At 36.1% G+C, this 17,132-nt stretch overlaps 1 protein-coding gene across 5 annotated transcripts in view; it reads left to right on the top strand.

Moving 5' to 3' along the window:
• The window catches only part of ANKIB1 (ankyrin repeat and IBR domain containing 1), a 120,676-nt gene that overhangs the window by 95,593 nt on the left and 7,951 nt on the right, over window positions 1-17,132 (top strand). For 4 of the 5 annotated variants that reach the window (XM_005876095.2, XM_014547562.1, XM_014547561.1 and 1 more), the window contains 7 exons: window positions 4,041-4,171; window positions 8,991-9,125; window positions 10,263-10,349; window positions 10,438-10,504; window positions 12,324-12,469; window positions 13,294-13,472; window positions 14,305-14,356. In XM_005876095.2, the coding sequence (XP_005876157.1) occupies window positions 4,041-4,171; window positions 8,991-9,125; window positions 10,263-10,349; window positions 10,438-10,504; window positions 12,324-12,469; window positions 13,294-13,472; window positions 14,305-14,356 (797 nt within the window). The remainder of the gene's footprint in view (window positions 1-4,040; window positions 4,172-8,990; window positions 9,126-10,262; window positions 10,350-10,437; window positions 10,505-12,323; window positions 12,470-13,293; window positions 13,473-14,304; window positions 14,357-17,132) is intronic. The other variant, XM_014547563.1, reaches the window with a different exon arrangement.

The raw sequence follows: 17,132 nt of genomic DNA, 5'->3' as shown, positions 1-17,132 counted from the left end.
CAAATAGGGTTTTAATTCCGAGACATGGAGAAACTATAGAAAATTGGATAGTAGGCAAGAGAGTGAGGATACCTATGAAGTGTCTACCAGAAGAGACAAAGCCAAGGCTGCAGAGAATGTTCCCACCTGCTGGGAAATACCCAAGAGTTTTCTCACTTTTCTCCCACCAAAAGGTGTTGACTAGTCGGTTATTATAATGGCCACTTAAATTTATGAAATTGAGCCCTGACCGATGTGGCTCAGTGTTCAGAACATCGGCCCAAGCACCAAAGGATTGTGGGTTCGATTCCTGGTCAAGGGCACATACTTGGGTTACAGGTTCAAACCCTGGCCCCAGTCAGGGCACTTACGGGAGGCAACCAATCAATGTGTCTCTCTCACACCAGTTTCTCTCTCTCTCTCTCTCTCTCTCTCTCTCTCTCTCTCCCCCTCCCTCCCTCCCTCCCTCTCTCCCTCTCCCACCTTTCTCTCTCCCTCTTTTTCCCCTCCCCTCTCCTTTCTCTAGAAAAAAAATAAATAAATGGAAAAAATATCTTTAGGTGAGGATTAACAAAAAAAAATTAGGTTGAAGCTTAAAGCAAACAGTAATAGGCCAAGTATAATACTTAAGTAGAACATCATCATTATATTTAAAAAAAGAAAAGTATGATTAAATACACCATGGACTTTATATATTACTTTGGCTCATGATCTCATATCTGGCATAAACATTTTCCATCAAACTTGTAGATTCATGGGAAAGATTCTCCCTTATGCCCAGTGTTCCAAAGTCATTGAATTATCAGACTCAAAAGGAGCAACAAAATTTAATTCATGAAAAAAAGTATTAGAAAATAAACAGATCAGTTTAAAGAATTAATTCCACATAAAGGTTCAGGTACTATTTTTAAGTTCTGAAACTGCCTCTAGTACAGCGGTTCTCAACCTGTGGGTCTCGACCCCTTTGGGGGTCGAACGACTCTTTCACAGGGGTCGCCTAAGACCATCGGAAAACACATATATAATTACATATTGTTTTTGTGATTAATCACTATGCTTTAATTATGTTCAATTTGTAACAATGAAATTGGGGGTCACCACAACATGAGGAACTGTATTAAAGGGTCACGGCATTAGGAAGGTTGAGAGCCACTGCTCTAGTATGTCTAAATCAAAGCAAGAAGCAGGAATATTTTCTGAGAAATAATGGTTATTTATAAAATTGTCAGATCAGCCCTGGCTGGTGTGGTTCATGGTTAGAGCATCAGCTGGCACACCAAAGGTTCCCAGGTTCGATTCCCAGTCAAGGGCACATACCTGGGTTGTGGATTCAATCCCGGCTCTAGTTAGGGTACATTCAGTAGGCAACCAATTAATGTTTCTCTCTCTCTCTCTCTACCCCCTCTCCCTCCTTCCCTCCTTCTTTCTAAAATTCAATGGAAAAAGTATCCTCAGGTGAAGATTAACAAATATAAGTAAATAAATAAATACGATTGTCAAATCAGTTTTTTCATAGTACATAATAAATGGTTATTGAATGGAATTCAAATTGTCTTTTTAAGAATTCAGTCTTTAAAAAGAACTTTGTTTTCACTTTCATACATATTGACCCTACTAATAGGTCTTAGATTCTGTTATTCTCAAATATTTTATTAAATGAAGTTAATATTTCTTAGAAAGAGACCTAAGCACATGAGATTATAAAGGAAAGAAGATCAAGATATATAGACATATAACTGAAGTAAAGGGAAGAGTATGAAAGTCAGTACGAGCGAAGACGACTCATCAGGTAGATTGAAGGGAGGTAAGGTATTGCAGGTATGAAGGACAGTATGTATAAAGGGCAGATGTATGAAATAAGCATGTTCAGAGAACTGGAAGTGAAGGCATTTTTTTTTTTTCAGCACAAGTTTTTGTTGTAATAGTGGTCATTTTCTGAACATGACTTCATGCAATCTACTAAAATGCAGTTAGGAACTAGCATTCTCTCCAAGGGTGGGAGAAAAAACACTGTTATATTGCAGGCCACACAGCTACTTTGTTTTAATGGCTTTGTGCTTTATTTATTGTAACAATGGACAATAAGGTCATAAGAACATGTGAGAATCTCTGAGCTAAAAATAGTGTTGATGCTGAAGGGAGGAGAAAGGCCACTACATGTAAACAAAAATTAGATATTTGTACTTAGTAATTAGTTTTATAACTATACCCTTTGTAAACAGCATTCCCTCTCCAGTTTGATCTTATTGGCCATGAGTATAGTTTGTTCCAACACCCTAATCAAACCATCATCTACCAACGGGTTTTGAACTGGAGTGGAGTGTGATCAGTTCATTGCTGCTGTTGCTGTTGTTTGTTTTTTGCTGTGTGGAATTGAAAACCAGTGCTTTATAGTCCAGCAGTAGATGCTGTGCTATTGTTGGCACAAACAAGGGTTTCTTGTGGCAAGGTGGCCCCCTCCTCCACTGCTGGGCTCCATCAGAGTGCTGCTCCTCGTCCCAGCTCTTCCAGTTCATATGCAGAGCCATTTCCGGGGGAGGGCTCAGTCAGCTCAAACCTTTGCCTCTTTCCCTTTCCAGGGATTTACATCTGGAGGTTGGGTAAGTTTTCCTTTTAAACATCAGTATTCAAAACATCTGATTTCTCCGCTGCTTTTAACATTAGAACTAATCCCTTACCCCACCTTTCTGAGAGTGTCTGCATATAATCAGAGCCTTGATTGGACGGGCCACTTTGAGTGATTCCAAAGTGATTTTCTGACACCTCTTTCAGTAAGAAAACATAGGGCTTCTCTGAGCTCATAGAGCTAGAAAACAAAACAAACTTGATTATTGACATTTCTTGCAGGAAAAAATAAGTTTTTAATTGTGCATCTAGAACTGCCTCTAGCCCCTAACGCTCCACTGTGGGGGGAAAGTTTATAGAATGTAAAATGTCAAATTTAGAATATTTTAAAAGCATGGCATTCCTTTAAGATTGCAGGTTTGTTTTTTTCATATTTATCTTTAATGTTGAAAATACTACAGATGTCCCCTTTCTTTCTCCATTGGCCCTCTCCACCCTGCCCTGGCCTCCAGATCTCAAATTTAGTAGAATAAATTGAGTTTAAGATGATTCAGAACATAGATTTGTGTGGGGACAGAATGTGGGAGAAGTTTGCCAGGTAGACAGTGGCTAAATCATAAAGGGTTTTATATTCTTTGTTAAAGCAATTTGGTTTTATTTTGTAGTCCGTAGTAATAAGAGATTACTGTGTAGGCTGTATTGTCGGGGGTGGGAGCAGGGAGAAGGAGCTGGGGAGATAAGTTGGTTGTCTGTGTTTTAATTGTCTAGGCAGGAAGTGTGGATGACCCTCGCTAAAGCAATAAAATTGGAAATGGAGAGGAACGGGTATGAAAAAGAGGTAGAATCAATGGGACATGGTGGGTTAAGGAAAGAGAAGGGTGTGTCCAAGATCATGCTCTTCCTGGATTGACTTGAGTAGATGATCTTATCTTTACCAGGGTAGGAGATAGAGAAAGAAGCGATTTGGGGGTCAATGGTAAGTTTAGTTTTAGACATGTCACATTGGGTTTGTTTTTAGCTCATCTAAAATAATCATGGGTAAAGTGATGTTAATATTTCAATATAATTTTCATGTTTTTTACTGTGAGGAAGACTTTATGGCAATTATATTGACAACTGGCCTATTTCAGAAATTATTGTCTAAAGTAACCATTCTTTCTGTATTTTCTCTGATGCAATAATTATTTTAAACAGAGAATAACATAATACTTTCTTTTAACTTTAGATATATTTCTTCCCCAGTTTATTCAAACACAGCTTTAGGGAGAAATCTCTTTTAAATCAGATTTCCTAAATAGAGCTTTTGGAACACAGCTCCTTATCCTATAGTCATGCTATTTAAAATGAGGCGGTTTAAAAGTTTTGCCATAGAGCCTAGTGGGAAAATAAATCTGTGTTTAAAATTGAGAGGCAACCTGCAAAGAACACTTGGGGGTTTTCCCTTGCAGTTGTATATTAAATCATTTATCTTTGTGTTTGTGCTTAATATCCTAAAGTTGTGGGAGTTAGTGAAGCTTATGAGGATGCTGCCAACTGTCTCTGGTTGTTAACTAACTCCAAGCCTTGTGCTAACTGTAAATCTCCAATACAGAAGAATGAGGGATGCAATCACATGCAGTGTGCTAAGGTAAGAAGTTAAAGAGGATTGTGAATGTTTTGCAATTGATTGGCAATTTGATTGGTTGTTGTAAACATAAAAATCTTTTTAGATTTCAGATGGATCCTAGGAGATTGCATTCTACATTCTTTTTGAGTAACTTAAGTATTGATTTATATTACTAAATTTGACGCTCATGGTGAATGTTAAAAATAAGAGTAAGGATCCAGTGGTATTTGGCCAGAAGATCCGAAACACCTGAGTCCTTCCCTGCCAATCACCTTCCCAGTGAGGGTCCTGAGAGAGTTTTGTCTATGTATAAATAGTAGTATTAAATGATAGTATACTACTGTGTATAGATCTCTTGCAAGGTTGGTTTTGGAGCACATAGCTTAGACTCAGGTCCCAAACCAGGCCCCAGGAATCCCCATAAGTCTAAATCTAAATCTTGGTGTCTTTATATAAGATATGTGTACAATAAAGGTACCCAAAGCATTGGGCAGACTTTAGGTCTGCTAATGAAACTGTTAATTAAATAAGTAATTCATTCTTAAATTGAAAATGAAAATGCCAACAAAGACCTACTTGACTGAAAAATGATTAATATGTATAATTACTATTAGACAGCTACCCTCCTGACTTAGTTGCATAGAAAGAAACTACCATATTTAAAACAAATACTCTGGAATTAGGTTAACAATATTTTATCCCATGCCTAAATGTATGAACATTTTTAAAAATCATAATGATAGTCCAATTTTTTCTTGTCATTGGAAGTGCCATGAATATAAAAATATTTTAAATTATTGATAGGACAGTGTAATTTCTATTATTTAGGACTAGAGGCCCAGTGCACGAAATTTGTGCATGGGTAAGGTCCCTAGCAGCTGCCAGGGTCTTCCTTCATTCCACGCCACCCCTTGGTGGTCAGCACACATCATAGCGAGCGATCGAACTCCCGGTCAGTCGAACTCCTGAGGGGACACTTTGCATATACACACACACACACACACACACACACACACACACACACACACTAGAGGCCCGGTGCACAAAATTCGTGCATGGGTAGGGTCCCTAGGCCTGGCCAGCGATCAGGGCCTTCCTTCCCCAGCTGCTGGCCGGGGCCTTCCTTCATTCTGCACCGCCCCCTGGTGGTCAGTGCACATCGGGGCAATCAAACTCCCGGTTGAACTCCCGAGGGGACACTTTGCATATTAGCCTTTTATATAGATAAATAGATGTGACAGAAATACAAATAGTTAAGATTCCAATAAAATATATTAATATCTTCTAAGTATTATTTTATTTTCAACCTTAGAAACTAATGATCATTATTATTATGACTTTTAAAATAATGGTAGTTACTCAATGATTTTTACAAGCTTATCTATATATATAAAAGCCTAGCCCTGGCCAGTTTGGCTCAGTGAATAGAGCGTCCGCCTGCGGACTGAAGGGTCCCGGGTTCGATTCCGGTCAAGGGCATGTACCTTGGTTGCGGGCACATCCCCAGTAGGGGGTGTGCAGGAGGCAGCTGATCGATGTTTCTCTCTCATCGATGTTTCTAACTCTCTATCCCTCTCCCTTCCTCTCTGCAAAAAATCAATAAAATATAAAAAAAAAAAAGCCTAAGTGACTGTCCGACCAGTAGCTATGACGCACAATGACCACCAGGGGGCAGACGCTTCAACTGGTCGCTATGACACGCACTGACCACCAGGGGGCAGATACTCAATGCAGGAGTTGCCAAGCTGCGGTGACTTGGCAGCTGTGGTTCTCGGGTGATGCACCCGGAAGAGAAGAGGAGGGGGCCCGGTTCCGGGGCACGTCACCTGAGAACCATCCTCTCACAATCTGGGACCCCTCGGGGGATGTCAGAGAGCCGGTTTCTGCTTTATCCCCGCAGGCCAGGCCAAGGGATCCCACTGGTGCACGAATCCGTGCACCAGGCCTCTAGTGTTACTATAAAATTAACAGAAAGGAATTGACTTAGTGAAACAGTATTAATAATTTCCTAAGAGGCAAGAAGAAAAGCCTAGTACAGCATTCTGAGCAGAGTGCTTATTAGTTAGCTGATTAGGCCAAAATTATTTCTTTTGTTTTGTGGTCTTAGTCTCCAAAATTCATAGTAGTTTTTTCTTGGAAAATGTGATGTAGACAGCGTAGATGTGTAAAGAAATACAGGTTGACCATAAAAATCAGCAGTTGGGTTACTAACAAAGGAGCAGGATCCAACATTACCTTTATTTCTTTAACACAGTGGTTCTCAACCTTCCTAATGCCGTGACCCTTTAATACAGTTCCTCATGTTGTGGTGACCCCCGACCATAAAATTATTTTTGTTGCTACTTCATAACTGTAATTTTGCTACTGTTATGAATCGTAATGTAAATATCTGATATGCAGGATGTATTTTCATTGTTACAAATTGAACATAATTAAAGCATAGTGATTAATCACAAAAACAATATGTAATTATATATGTGTTTTCTGATGGTCTTAGGCGACCCCTGTGAAAGGGTCGTTCGACCCCCAAAGGAGTCGCGACCCACAGGTTGAGAACTGCTGCTTTAACAGCATCTACCAGTAGTATTTGATTAATATGTATTTAGTGAGTGAACATTTTCATGAATTAACCAAACTAAGGCTATCAGGTAGTTCATCTTAAACAGATTTTGCTTAAGCTTCTTTAAGCATTTATAAGAAGCATTTACTTATATACTATGTAAATTTAGTAGTCTTGTTTAATATACATCTAAAGTATTTGCATTGAACAAAAACAAAAAAAAAACACCTGATAAGTAATGCTTTTTTGTGTTTTTTTTATTTTATGGTGTTTTTAAATATAAGTATAGTTGGCATACAATGTTGTATTAGTTTCAGATGTACAACATAGTGATTCAACATTTATATACCTTACAATATGATCACACTAAGTCTAGTAATCATCTGTCACTTTGCAAGCTTATCACAATATTATTTACTATGTTCCCCTTGACAAGTACTTCTTAGGACATAGAAGAAGACATCTAAAAAGTAATGGGCTTGCTACAGAAAAATTTTATACTTTGGGAATTTTTTTTAAATGTAAAAGTGAGACAAATAATTTATGTGTAATCAAATTCATGCTCTAACACAGTGACTAAATCATAATATACTTTTATTAATGCCCCAGTGTTAGTAATGATTCAGTAGAGCTTTTACTTTCTGGAATCAAATTGTTAAATATTTTTTAAATGAGAAATTTGGCCCTATAAAAATAAATTTATTAATTTTTAAAACACTCATTACTCTATTCATTACCCTTTTGAGACTATTTAGATTTTGCATTTACACATTTTAATACATATTTTTTAATTTATCGGGGTTATATTGATTAATTAAATAGGTTTCATGTATACAGTTCCATAATACATCATGTATGTATTGTATTGTGTGTTCACCCTGCATAGTCTGTCTCCTTTCATCACCGTTTATCCCCCTGTACCCTCTTCTACCTGCCCCTACTCCCTTCCTCTGGTAATTACCATACTGATGTCTATGTTTATGAGGGTTGTTTTTGGTGTGGATTTTTTTTCTTAATCCCTTCACCTATTTCACACATCCAGATACTAGTAGAATAAATATTGAAAAAGAAGATCTCGTTAATCTAGAAACTTAAGTAATATATACAAAGTGTACGACATATGAAGAAAAAAAATATTTTTTTTAAATGAAGAAATTTTTAAGAACCCTATCTGTAAGACACAAAAGATGACAAACAAATGAAAAGATACAGTTCTTGGATAGAAAGATTCCAACAAAAATACCAACAGGTTTTTGTTCTGCATCTAGATAAGCAAAAGTTCATATGGAAAAACAAAGCAAGAATAGCTTGGAAAACTCTGAAAAAGAACAATGAGGAGGAACTAGCCTTATCAAATAGTAAGAGATATTATAAAAGCTCAATAATTAAAATAGCACAGTGCTGGCACATGAATCTACATATCAGTGGAACAGAATAGAAAGAAAGCCCAGAAAATAGACACAGATAAATGGGAATTTAGCATATGGTAAAGTAGACATCTCCAAACAGTGGATTAACCTGAACTGTTCAAAATGGTAGTGAGATAACTGGAAAAAATGAAGTTGAATTCATATTGTATCCCCAGATAACATATAAACAGCTCAAAGACTTACATTTTAAAAAGAGAGAAACTATTAAAGTATCAAAAAAGGACATAGCCTTGGAATGGGAAGATCTTTCTGACTCAAAACCCATAAGCATACAAAAGGGAGGGGATGCATTTTCATACTGGAATGCTCAGTTTTTTGGCATTGTCTAGTAAGTATGGTAATTGGGAAACTGAAAATTTCTAAAAAATGAGAAACAGGTTTTATATCAGCTGTTCTACTAAGAGACCTTTTAAACTTGTTCTCAGTTTCAAAACCAATTTGTCAGTTACCAGATGTTTTTAAATAGACTGGTAAAGCTTTATAGACCTAAGTAAGATTACCATGAACTTAGAAATGAAACATTTGTTGGTATATGTTTTTATTATTTGTAAAAAATATCCTATTGATTTTTTTTCTTATTGATATTTTTAAAGATTCCTTGAGATTATCCATAATATCATGACTTCCATTGAGCTTATTTGTATAAGCAGTAATCTTAAACTAACCCCACATCTTTCCAGAGTGCAGATAAGGTCTCCAGAGGAAATGTGAAAAAGAGGGTGTGTCTTTAAGATTTATTTCTGGTCACACAGGCAGGATTGTTTAATCTCTACAAATTGGTAGATTAGAAATTGAAAATAACATGCATATTAACATGGAGAGATGTTTGCATGTATGTTTTCTTTTGAAGTGCAAGTATGACTTTTGCTGGATTTGCCTAGAAGAATGGAAAAAGCATAGTTCTTCCACAGGCGGTTATTATAGATGTACTCGCTATGAAGTCATTCAACATGTGGAGGAGCAATCCAAGGAAATGACTGTGGAGGTAAAGACAACTGTTTAAGCCAACACTTCTGGCTAAGCCACTTAATACCATTGCAAGTACTTTGCATTTCTCCTTTTCCCATCTTCATCGTAATGAGGCATTAAATTGAATACACTTTAGAGTAGCCTTTAATTTAAACAAATGGCTCTGTAAACTTGAGCTTTTTTTCCCCCTTTTTTTATACTGAAGATAAGAAAAGTCATATGTGTCTCAGCCTTCCTCTGTAATGACTTAAAAACAATTTTTGTATTAAAGTATAGTTGACATACAATATTATATTAGTTTCAGGTATACAACATAGTGATTTGATAGTTACTAGTATATGCCATATGATGTGATCACCACAGTAAGTCTAGTAACCATCTGTCACCGTACAGAGTTATTATATTATTGACTATATTTTCTGTATTGTACATTACATCCCTGTGACAAAAACAATTTTAATATAATATCAACAATAGAGTATTATGTTATAGCATATAATAAATATCTTAGTCTGCTTGGCTGCCAAAATAAAATATCATAGACTGGATGGCTTAAACACAGAAATGTATTTCTCATAGTTCTGGAAACTAGAAAGTACAAGATCAAGATTCCTGCCAATTCAGTTTCTGGTGGTGACTCTTCCTGGCTTGCAGGCAACTCTGTTTTTGCTTTGTCCTCACATGGTGGAGAGAGAGAGTTCTGGTGTCTCTTCCTCTTATAAGGGCACTAGCTCTATGGGATTATAACCTAATAACTTTTATCACCTCACAGGCCCTTTCTCCAAATAGTCACATTGGGGGTTAGGGCTTCAACATGAATTTTGGGTGAGTGGGGGGAGCACAATTCAATTCATAGCAATAAGATGTGTAATAAAACATTGAAGATTATGATAAGCATATGGCTTGAGAGACATCTTTGCCTTACACTCTGGGATTGTGGATTCAGTGGTTTGTCATAGGGAACACAAATGCAGGACTTTGTCCTCGGAGCCTTTAAATGTATTGGTTATTATTTTCTCTCAGTAAAATAGTAAACAAATCTGTATAAATCACTACCTATTACTAATAGAATCGTGAAGTGATTTTTAAAAAAGCAATTTTAAGAGCTAGTACTTTTACTTATAAAAGTCACTTATGGAGTTTTGTTTCCTAGGCTGAGAAAAAACACAAACGGTTTCAGGAACTTGACAGATTTATGCACTATTACACGAGATTTAAAAACCATGAGCATAGCTATCAGGTATGTCCCAAATCATTTCAAATGCAGACTTACACTGTTGTGGATAAATAAAGACAATGTTATAAATTATTCATTTCTGTTTCTTTAGTTAGAACAACGCCTTCTTAAAACAGCTAAAGAAAAGATGGAGCAATTGAGTAGAGCTCTCAAAGAAAGTAAGTTATAAGTGGCATGTGGGATGATAAATGTAAAATAGCCTTCGATGCTTATTAGTCAGTCGCTTCATTGGAAGTTAAGGCCCTTAAGGGAATATATTTATCTCCATTAGCTCACTCTGGTACTATTTGGAGTATTCTGAAACCCAGAGTGCTGCTTAGCATTTGAGTCCTCTGTGATTAGGTTTTCCACCTGGTTTACCTCATCTCCTCATAATGCAGCCTATGCTGTTAGCAGATGAACACACATCATGGTTTTGCTTACTCTGTGCCACTGCTGATGCTCTAAAATGTTGAGAAAAGTGGATGGGCCCTAAAAGTCATCGCTGATCTAGTCAAAAGAGCAAGATCTGCATGCCATCCAATTATCTGTGACTGAATTCCCAACAAGTCTTGAGAAAATTTAGCCGAGTGCCTAGTGGAGTGGAAATCAAGGACAGACTGGGGAGAAATTATCTCGCTGGTGGATAATAGACACTGGATTCAAAAAGCAAAGACATGAGATAGGGCAAACTTGCAGATCCTGACATGGAAGTTTGGAAAGAACATTTCTAAAAATGGAATTAGAATGTAATATCTCACATTAGAATATAAAACCCTTTTAAGAGGATAATTCCCTAATTAAGACAGTAACCATATGTGTCACTAGCAGCTTAGTCTCCTTATTAATTATTAGTACTTAGACTTTTACAGTGACCTAACTATATCACATCAATATCAGACTCTTGAAGTATAGTCCATGGTACAAATTGAAAAGCAAAACCCTCACAGGTTCTACAGTTCTTCAGCAGGGAATTTTGTCTGTCTCATCACTGATGTATTCTTAATGCTTAGAACAGCGCTTAACATACACTAAACACTCAATAAATACCTGTGGATGTGTATTACTCTTTCTGTTCAATCTTTTGCAGGCTAAAGTAAGATATGAAAGAGAATAGCAGAATAAGATATGAAAGAAAACTAAAAGATATAGGATTAGAAAGGAGAAACAAAACCTCACACACTTCTCACTTATAATGAGCGGGGGTGTTTGTTTTATTTTTATTTTTTTACATCTTAGTTCAGATCCCTATGCCAGGGCAGGTATTTTGGGATGGTCTGTATTTCAGTGTGTGTACATACCCATGCGATTTCTTTCTGCAGATGAACAGAATGATCTTATATCCAAAAGTACTTATGAAATAAATTCTGCTTAATTTCGATTTATTTGTAGTTCAGGAAAAAGCTAGTGTGGTATAATAATTTGGGATGGAACAGTCTCCCAGAATATTATACCACGCTAGATTTTCTTTTTCCCTCTTCCCACTCTCTCTCCCTTTATCTCTCTCCCTGGAGTTTTCTGTTACTAGCAATTAGTTATTCAGTTGTTCTCGTGTTGTGTCTTTTTCTCCTTTCATAATAGGCATGACTATAACTTGGCTTTTATTTTTTCTTAGCAAACCATTTATTCTCTTATTCAGCAAAGTTCCACCAGGGATAACCTAAAAAACTTAGTAAAGCATGGCACCTCTGAGTTGACCTAAAGCTAGATTGGCTGCCAACAGGGTGAGAACAGAATCCAGGATCAGTTTGTGTGTGTTCTTTCATGACTGCCACGTGCTCCTGGGCTTGTGCGGGTGTTCCATTTACAAATGCATACAAATCACACACGAGAGTCCTATGTAGGCTTTTAGTCTGCTTCCAATAAATACTATTCAGCTACTTCAAGCTGTTTCTTCTTAGGGGTTCTTTTTTTTCTTTGGAAAATTTAGTTGTGTAATTAATTTTATAATAGCATATTTACAAAAGACTTTTTTACCCTGCCTGGTTTACTTCATAGCTGAAGGAGGCTGTCCAGATACCACTTTCATTGAAGATGCAGTTCATGTGCTCTTAAAAACTCGGCGTATCCTCAAGTGTTCTTATCCCTATGGATTCTTCTTAGAACCTAAAAGCACAAAGAAAGAAATTTTTGAACTCATGCAAGTAAGATAACTTTTTTAAATTTAATTTAAATATAGTTATTATGAAAAGCAAATTTGTGACCACTTAACTAAGTTTTTTTGGTGTAACTAGTCATCAATTTTGTTTTCATTTTAGAGTGGTTTTTAAATAGTAATAAATTGAAATTTTTTTATGTTTAAATTGTCATTCTGCAGTTCTGAGCTATGCAAACATTTCTTAGTATGTTTATTTCTTTGTTTTAAATTAGTTGAGGTGAAATCTGGCCTAATCTTAATTACATAATTAGGAATTTCATTTTCAAAAATGGTGGGCGGGGGGAGCATATTACATATTAAATGGGAAAGTTGTTATTTACCAATTTATTTTAGGAGTGCAACAAAAAAAGTTACAGGACTTTAAAAAACAAAACACCTAAGTCAGCTGATATCTCAGTGACTGACCAGCTTCATTGTACATTCCTCTTCTAGACCTAAACCCACATCACAGGGCTCTTGCCTTCAGCATTTACGGATAGTCTGCACCACATATCATGCATCTGCATATATAGTGACTTGACTTGAAATTTATTAGTTTTTTTCACATAGACACATTATAAATTCCTTGTACACACCTGGTGTACTCACTCCTTCATGATCTATACCAACTACCTTGCTTAAACGCCTATCACATGAATGCTGTTTCCTATAATGTGCAAAATGGAAACATATGTTAAATGCAGTTACTTCAAAGATTGGATTAATTTCTGACTTCAAAAGACTTAGAGTTAACTGAGAAACCAGATAGACTTTGGATTTGCTATTGACTAATCCACTCAGTCTATAATTTTTTTTCTCTTCTTACCATAGACAGACCTAGAAATGGTCACTGAAGACCTTGCCCAAAAAGTCAATAGGCCTTACCTTCGCACACCCCGCCACAAGATCATCAAGGCGGCATGCCTTGTACAGCAGAAGAGGCAGGAATTCCTGGCTTCCGTGGCTCGGGGAGTTGCTCCTGCAGACTCACCTGAAGCTCCCAGGCGCAGGTAAAAGGGATGCACACTGTGGAATCACCCTAGCTCCAGCCACAAGCCAGCAGGTTGATTTTTTTTAATCCTACTAGAGTTTATATACCTAAAATATGGAGAGCTGGTTAAAATATGGTAGCTTCTTTTTGGTGATTTTCCCCCAAGTACTATTTCTATTTTCCTCATTTTTCGTTTGTCATTGTGTAGTTTCTCACCAAGTTAGACTTGGTGAATTTCACGCTTCATTGAACTCATAATTCAGAGTATTCTAATGTGTCATTTCAGATATGTAATATGTATAGTGATATGATAGCCATAAACATGTTGTAGAATTTGGAAGCTTTGCCAATTTGTCATGGACCTATTTGTATTTTGTGGTGAGGTTGTGAAAAAATTAGAAATCTGATATTAGTAAAGTTACTTAAGTGATATTTATCCTTTAAAGAATAGTTGAATTTTGGTTGTTTTACATACTTATACTACTAATGCCATTATAAGTTGAAGTATTTTTTATTCATAATAATTGCAAGCATTAGAAATTCCTTTGACCCTGTTTTTACATAAACATTTATAACCTAAAAACAGAAAGCAATCATAAAATACTTTGTTATTTTTCCACCATTTTTCACAAACATAAAGTAACTTAGACTTTAAAAGAAATAATATAGTTGTAATAATTTTAATTATATTTAAAATTATTTATATTTAATTATATTCTATAGTTGATCTGCTTTGGTTAAATAAGTTCCAAGCAGAGGAATTAAAATTAATGTTCAAAAGGCAAGGGTCTGATTGTTTGTACTTTGCAGTACTGGTAATAAATCAAATGGTATGTCTAATTTCTTTGTAGCTTTGCTGGTGGAACATGGGATTGGGAATATTTAGGATTTGCATCACCTGAGGTAATTGTTTTGTGGGGGTTTGGCTTGTTTTGTTATATTTTTCCTTAGTATAATCCTGCTTGTATTTGCACCCTTTTCTATTCTAAATCCTGAAATTGTCAGCAGTGATTTTCTTGTTTAATAAAAATGCCTCAGCAGAGCCTACATCTTAGTTATTTATGGTATTGGGTTATGATCACATTATTAAATGCATCTCCCCTTTATCATTTTTAATTACTGAATAGTCAGAATTAGGCCAATTTATAGCATGTATTTTTGGAAAATATTGATTAATAGAAATACAAATTTCACTTATTAGAAATGCATTTCTAGTTGTAATAATTGTTTCAGTCTGATTCTAGTTTTTTAACTTATTGAGATAACTCAAGAGAATTGGTTTATAATCAGTTGCTAAGGTGGAAACTTAACATTAGTGATGTTTATGCAGTAAGAAATGCTTTGCTTAATTGCTTTCTGCTTCTCTTAAGATTTTCACACTCTTCTTGTTTTTTCTTTGTTGTCATATACCATTTTAAAATATAGACGGTCTAAAATACTAACACTACAAATAGTAATTGCCGCAAATAAAAAATAAGGCAGAGTGAAAATCTTAATCATATTGCTATTTTCTGAGATTTAAATTGCCACCGTCAGTGTTGAGTCTGAATTTTTATATGGTTTTAACAGTTCTCTACACTTTGTCTTCTTCCTTGCTCTTTTATACCATCCAGTGCTTGGAAGGGGGCAGGACAAGCAATGAATCTTTTATCCTTTGAGGCCATTTGTTATCTGCAACTGAAAGACAGTGAAATTGGTTATTATTCAGAAATGACTGTGGCTTATTTAAATCAGATACTTTCTCTTTTCAGCTGCTGAGGATACTTGCAATCACCTTGAGGCTTTTGTATTGGTAGATATATCCAAGAAAATATTGACTTGAGAAAACAATTTATGCTTAGAGCTCTGGTATGAGGGTTTTAGGTCTACTTAAATTCCCGCCCTCCATGGTAATATCTTAATTAAATGGCTGTTGTAAAACAGATTATGAACCTTTTCTCTACCTGATCTGTGCTTATTATTTCTTTGTTTTAATTACAGCTTTAGGGATATTGGGGGAAATGTCCACGTAAAAGGAGAAATAAACAAGCTCCAGTTATTAAAAAAAAGAGCACTGAAGCTTTTAGAATTTCAAGATAGAAACACAATTTAGCAAAAATAAAACTTTACCAGTGTAGTCACCATCGTACATGCATCATCTTGCAGCCTCTGGCTCACAGTAACGTTAGGAATCTTGAAATACTCGTCCTTGACTAATTTGGACCTGCTAATATGACTCACACAGATTCACTTTGCAAAAAATAGGAAGGCTTGCCACCTCACATGTGAATATTTATAAGTTAAATTATTGAGCTTTTGTTCTCCAGAGATTGAGAATTGTGAAAGTATCAATAACAATTCCTTCTTAAATTCATTTTTTATGAGTCAATAAAATTTTAAAAAATTATTTAACTCACTTTTACTGTTCTCTTATTTAAAGTTTTTGGCACATTGAAAGACCAAGCTTTTATGTAAACCTCATTGCAAGTCTAAAGAATTACCACACGATGTGAAACTTTAAAACTTTGCGTGTATGTAACTGTCAGGTAACTGCCAAAATTTTATCTTTTTTTTTTTTTCAAAATTTTATCTTTAAAAGTAAGCTTTTTGCCTTTATATAGACTCTGAAAAAATATTGCCAAACTCCAGTAGACTTTTAGGTTGAATTTATATTTTTTCAGTAAAGTTAATTCCATCTTATTCTTTTTTTAATTAAACTGAATGAGTCAATGGCAAGAATAAGTATGTGTTTTGTGCTGCCTTAAAGGCAGTGGAGCTCAGGAAAGGCCAAGTCCTGAAGTTTGAGGGTCACCTAAATGCAAGGTCTAGCTCTGTAACTTATTAGACCTTGGGCTGTGTTCTTCCTTAATTTGTTATCTTCGGAAATTTGTTATCTTCTAAATGTGGATGGTGATACCATGGGAGTTCTGGCAAAATTAGAGCATCTCTTTAAGTCACTGACAAAATTGGTGCTCAATAAATGCTAGAGATTATTATTTAAAACAAAAAAATCCCCTAGCAGCTTTTTTTCCTATAAATCTTAGAATCTCTTAATCTTTGTAGCATTAACACTCTCAAACCATTAGGAGTATCCCAACTAAAGCCTTTTCATATGCTTACTTGAAGACCTTAGGGATCCTTGGAAATTTTCAGATAAGTTTAATTTTATGACAACAATTTTTTAAAGCCTATTGCATCCTGAGAAAATGCCATGAGTTTTCCATCAGAAAAATTATATAACAGGAGAAACCAAGATGGCGGCATAGGTAAACACCTAAAATTGCTGCCTCGAACAACCACTTCAAAAATACAACTAAAAGACAAAATGGACATCATCCAGAACCACAGGAAGGCTGGCTGAGTGGAAATTCTACAACTAGAAGAAAAGAGAAAAGCACACTGAGACTCAGAGGAGGTGTGGAAGTAAAGTGCAGAGGTACGGAGGCGCGCGGAAAGGGCTGGCAACTGAAGACGAGGTTGTCTTTTTCAATCAGGAGGGAATCACAATCTCCCGACTGCTCTGAACTCCAGACTCATACGGAGAGAAACTGGACTGTCTGGCATCGGGCAGAAATTGAGGACGGCTTTCTCTCAGAGGTGCCTGCAGCGATTACCACGGGACACTGAGACCCAGGGCCACTTAGGGCAGGGCTGAAGATCAGCCATAGCTGTTTGCTCTGCCCTGTTGATTCCCTGAGAC

The sequence above is a fragment of the Myotis brandtii genome, unplaced genomic scaffold, assembly GCF_000412655.1.
Source record: "Myotis brandtii unplaced genomic scaffold, ASM41265v1 scaffold48, whole genome shotgun sequence".
NCBI classification, from domain to species: Eukaryota; Metazoa; Chordata; class Mammalia; order Chiroptera; family Vespertilionidae; genus Myotis; species Myotis brandtii.
This window is presented reverse-complemented; position numbering and strand designations above follow the sequence as displayed.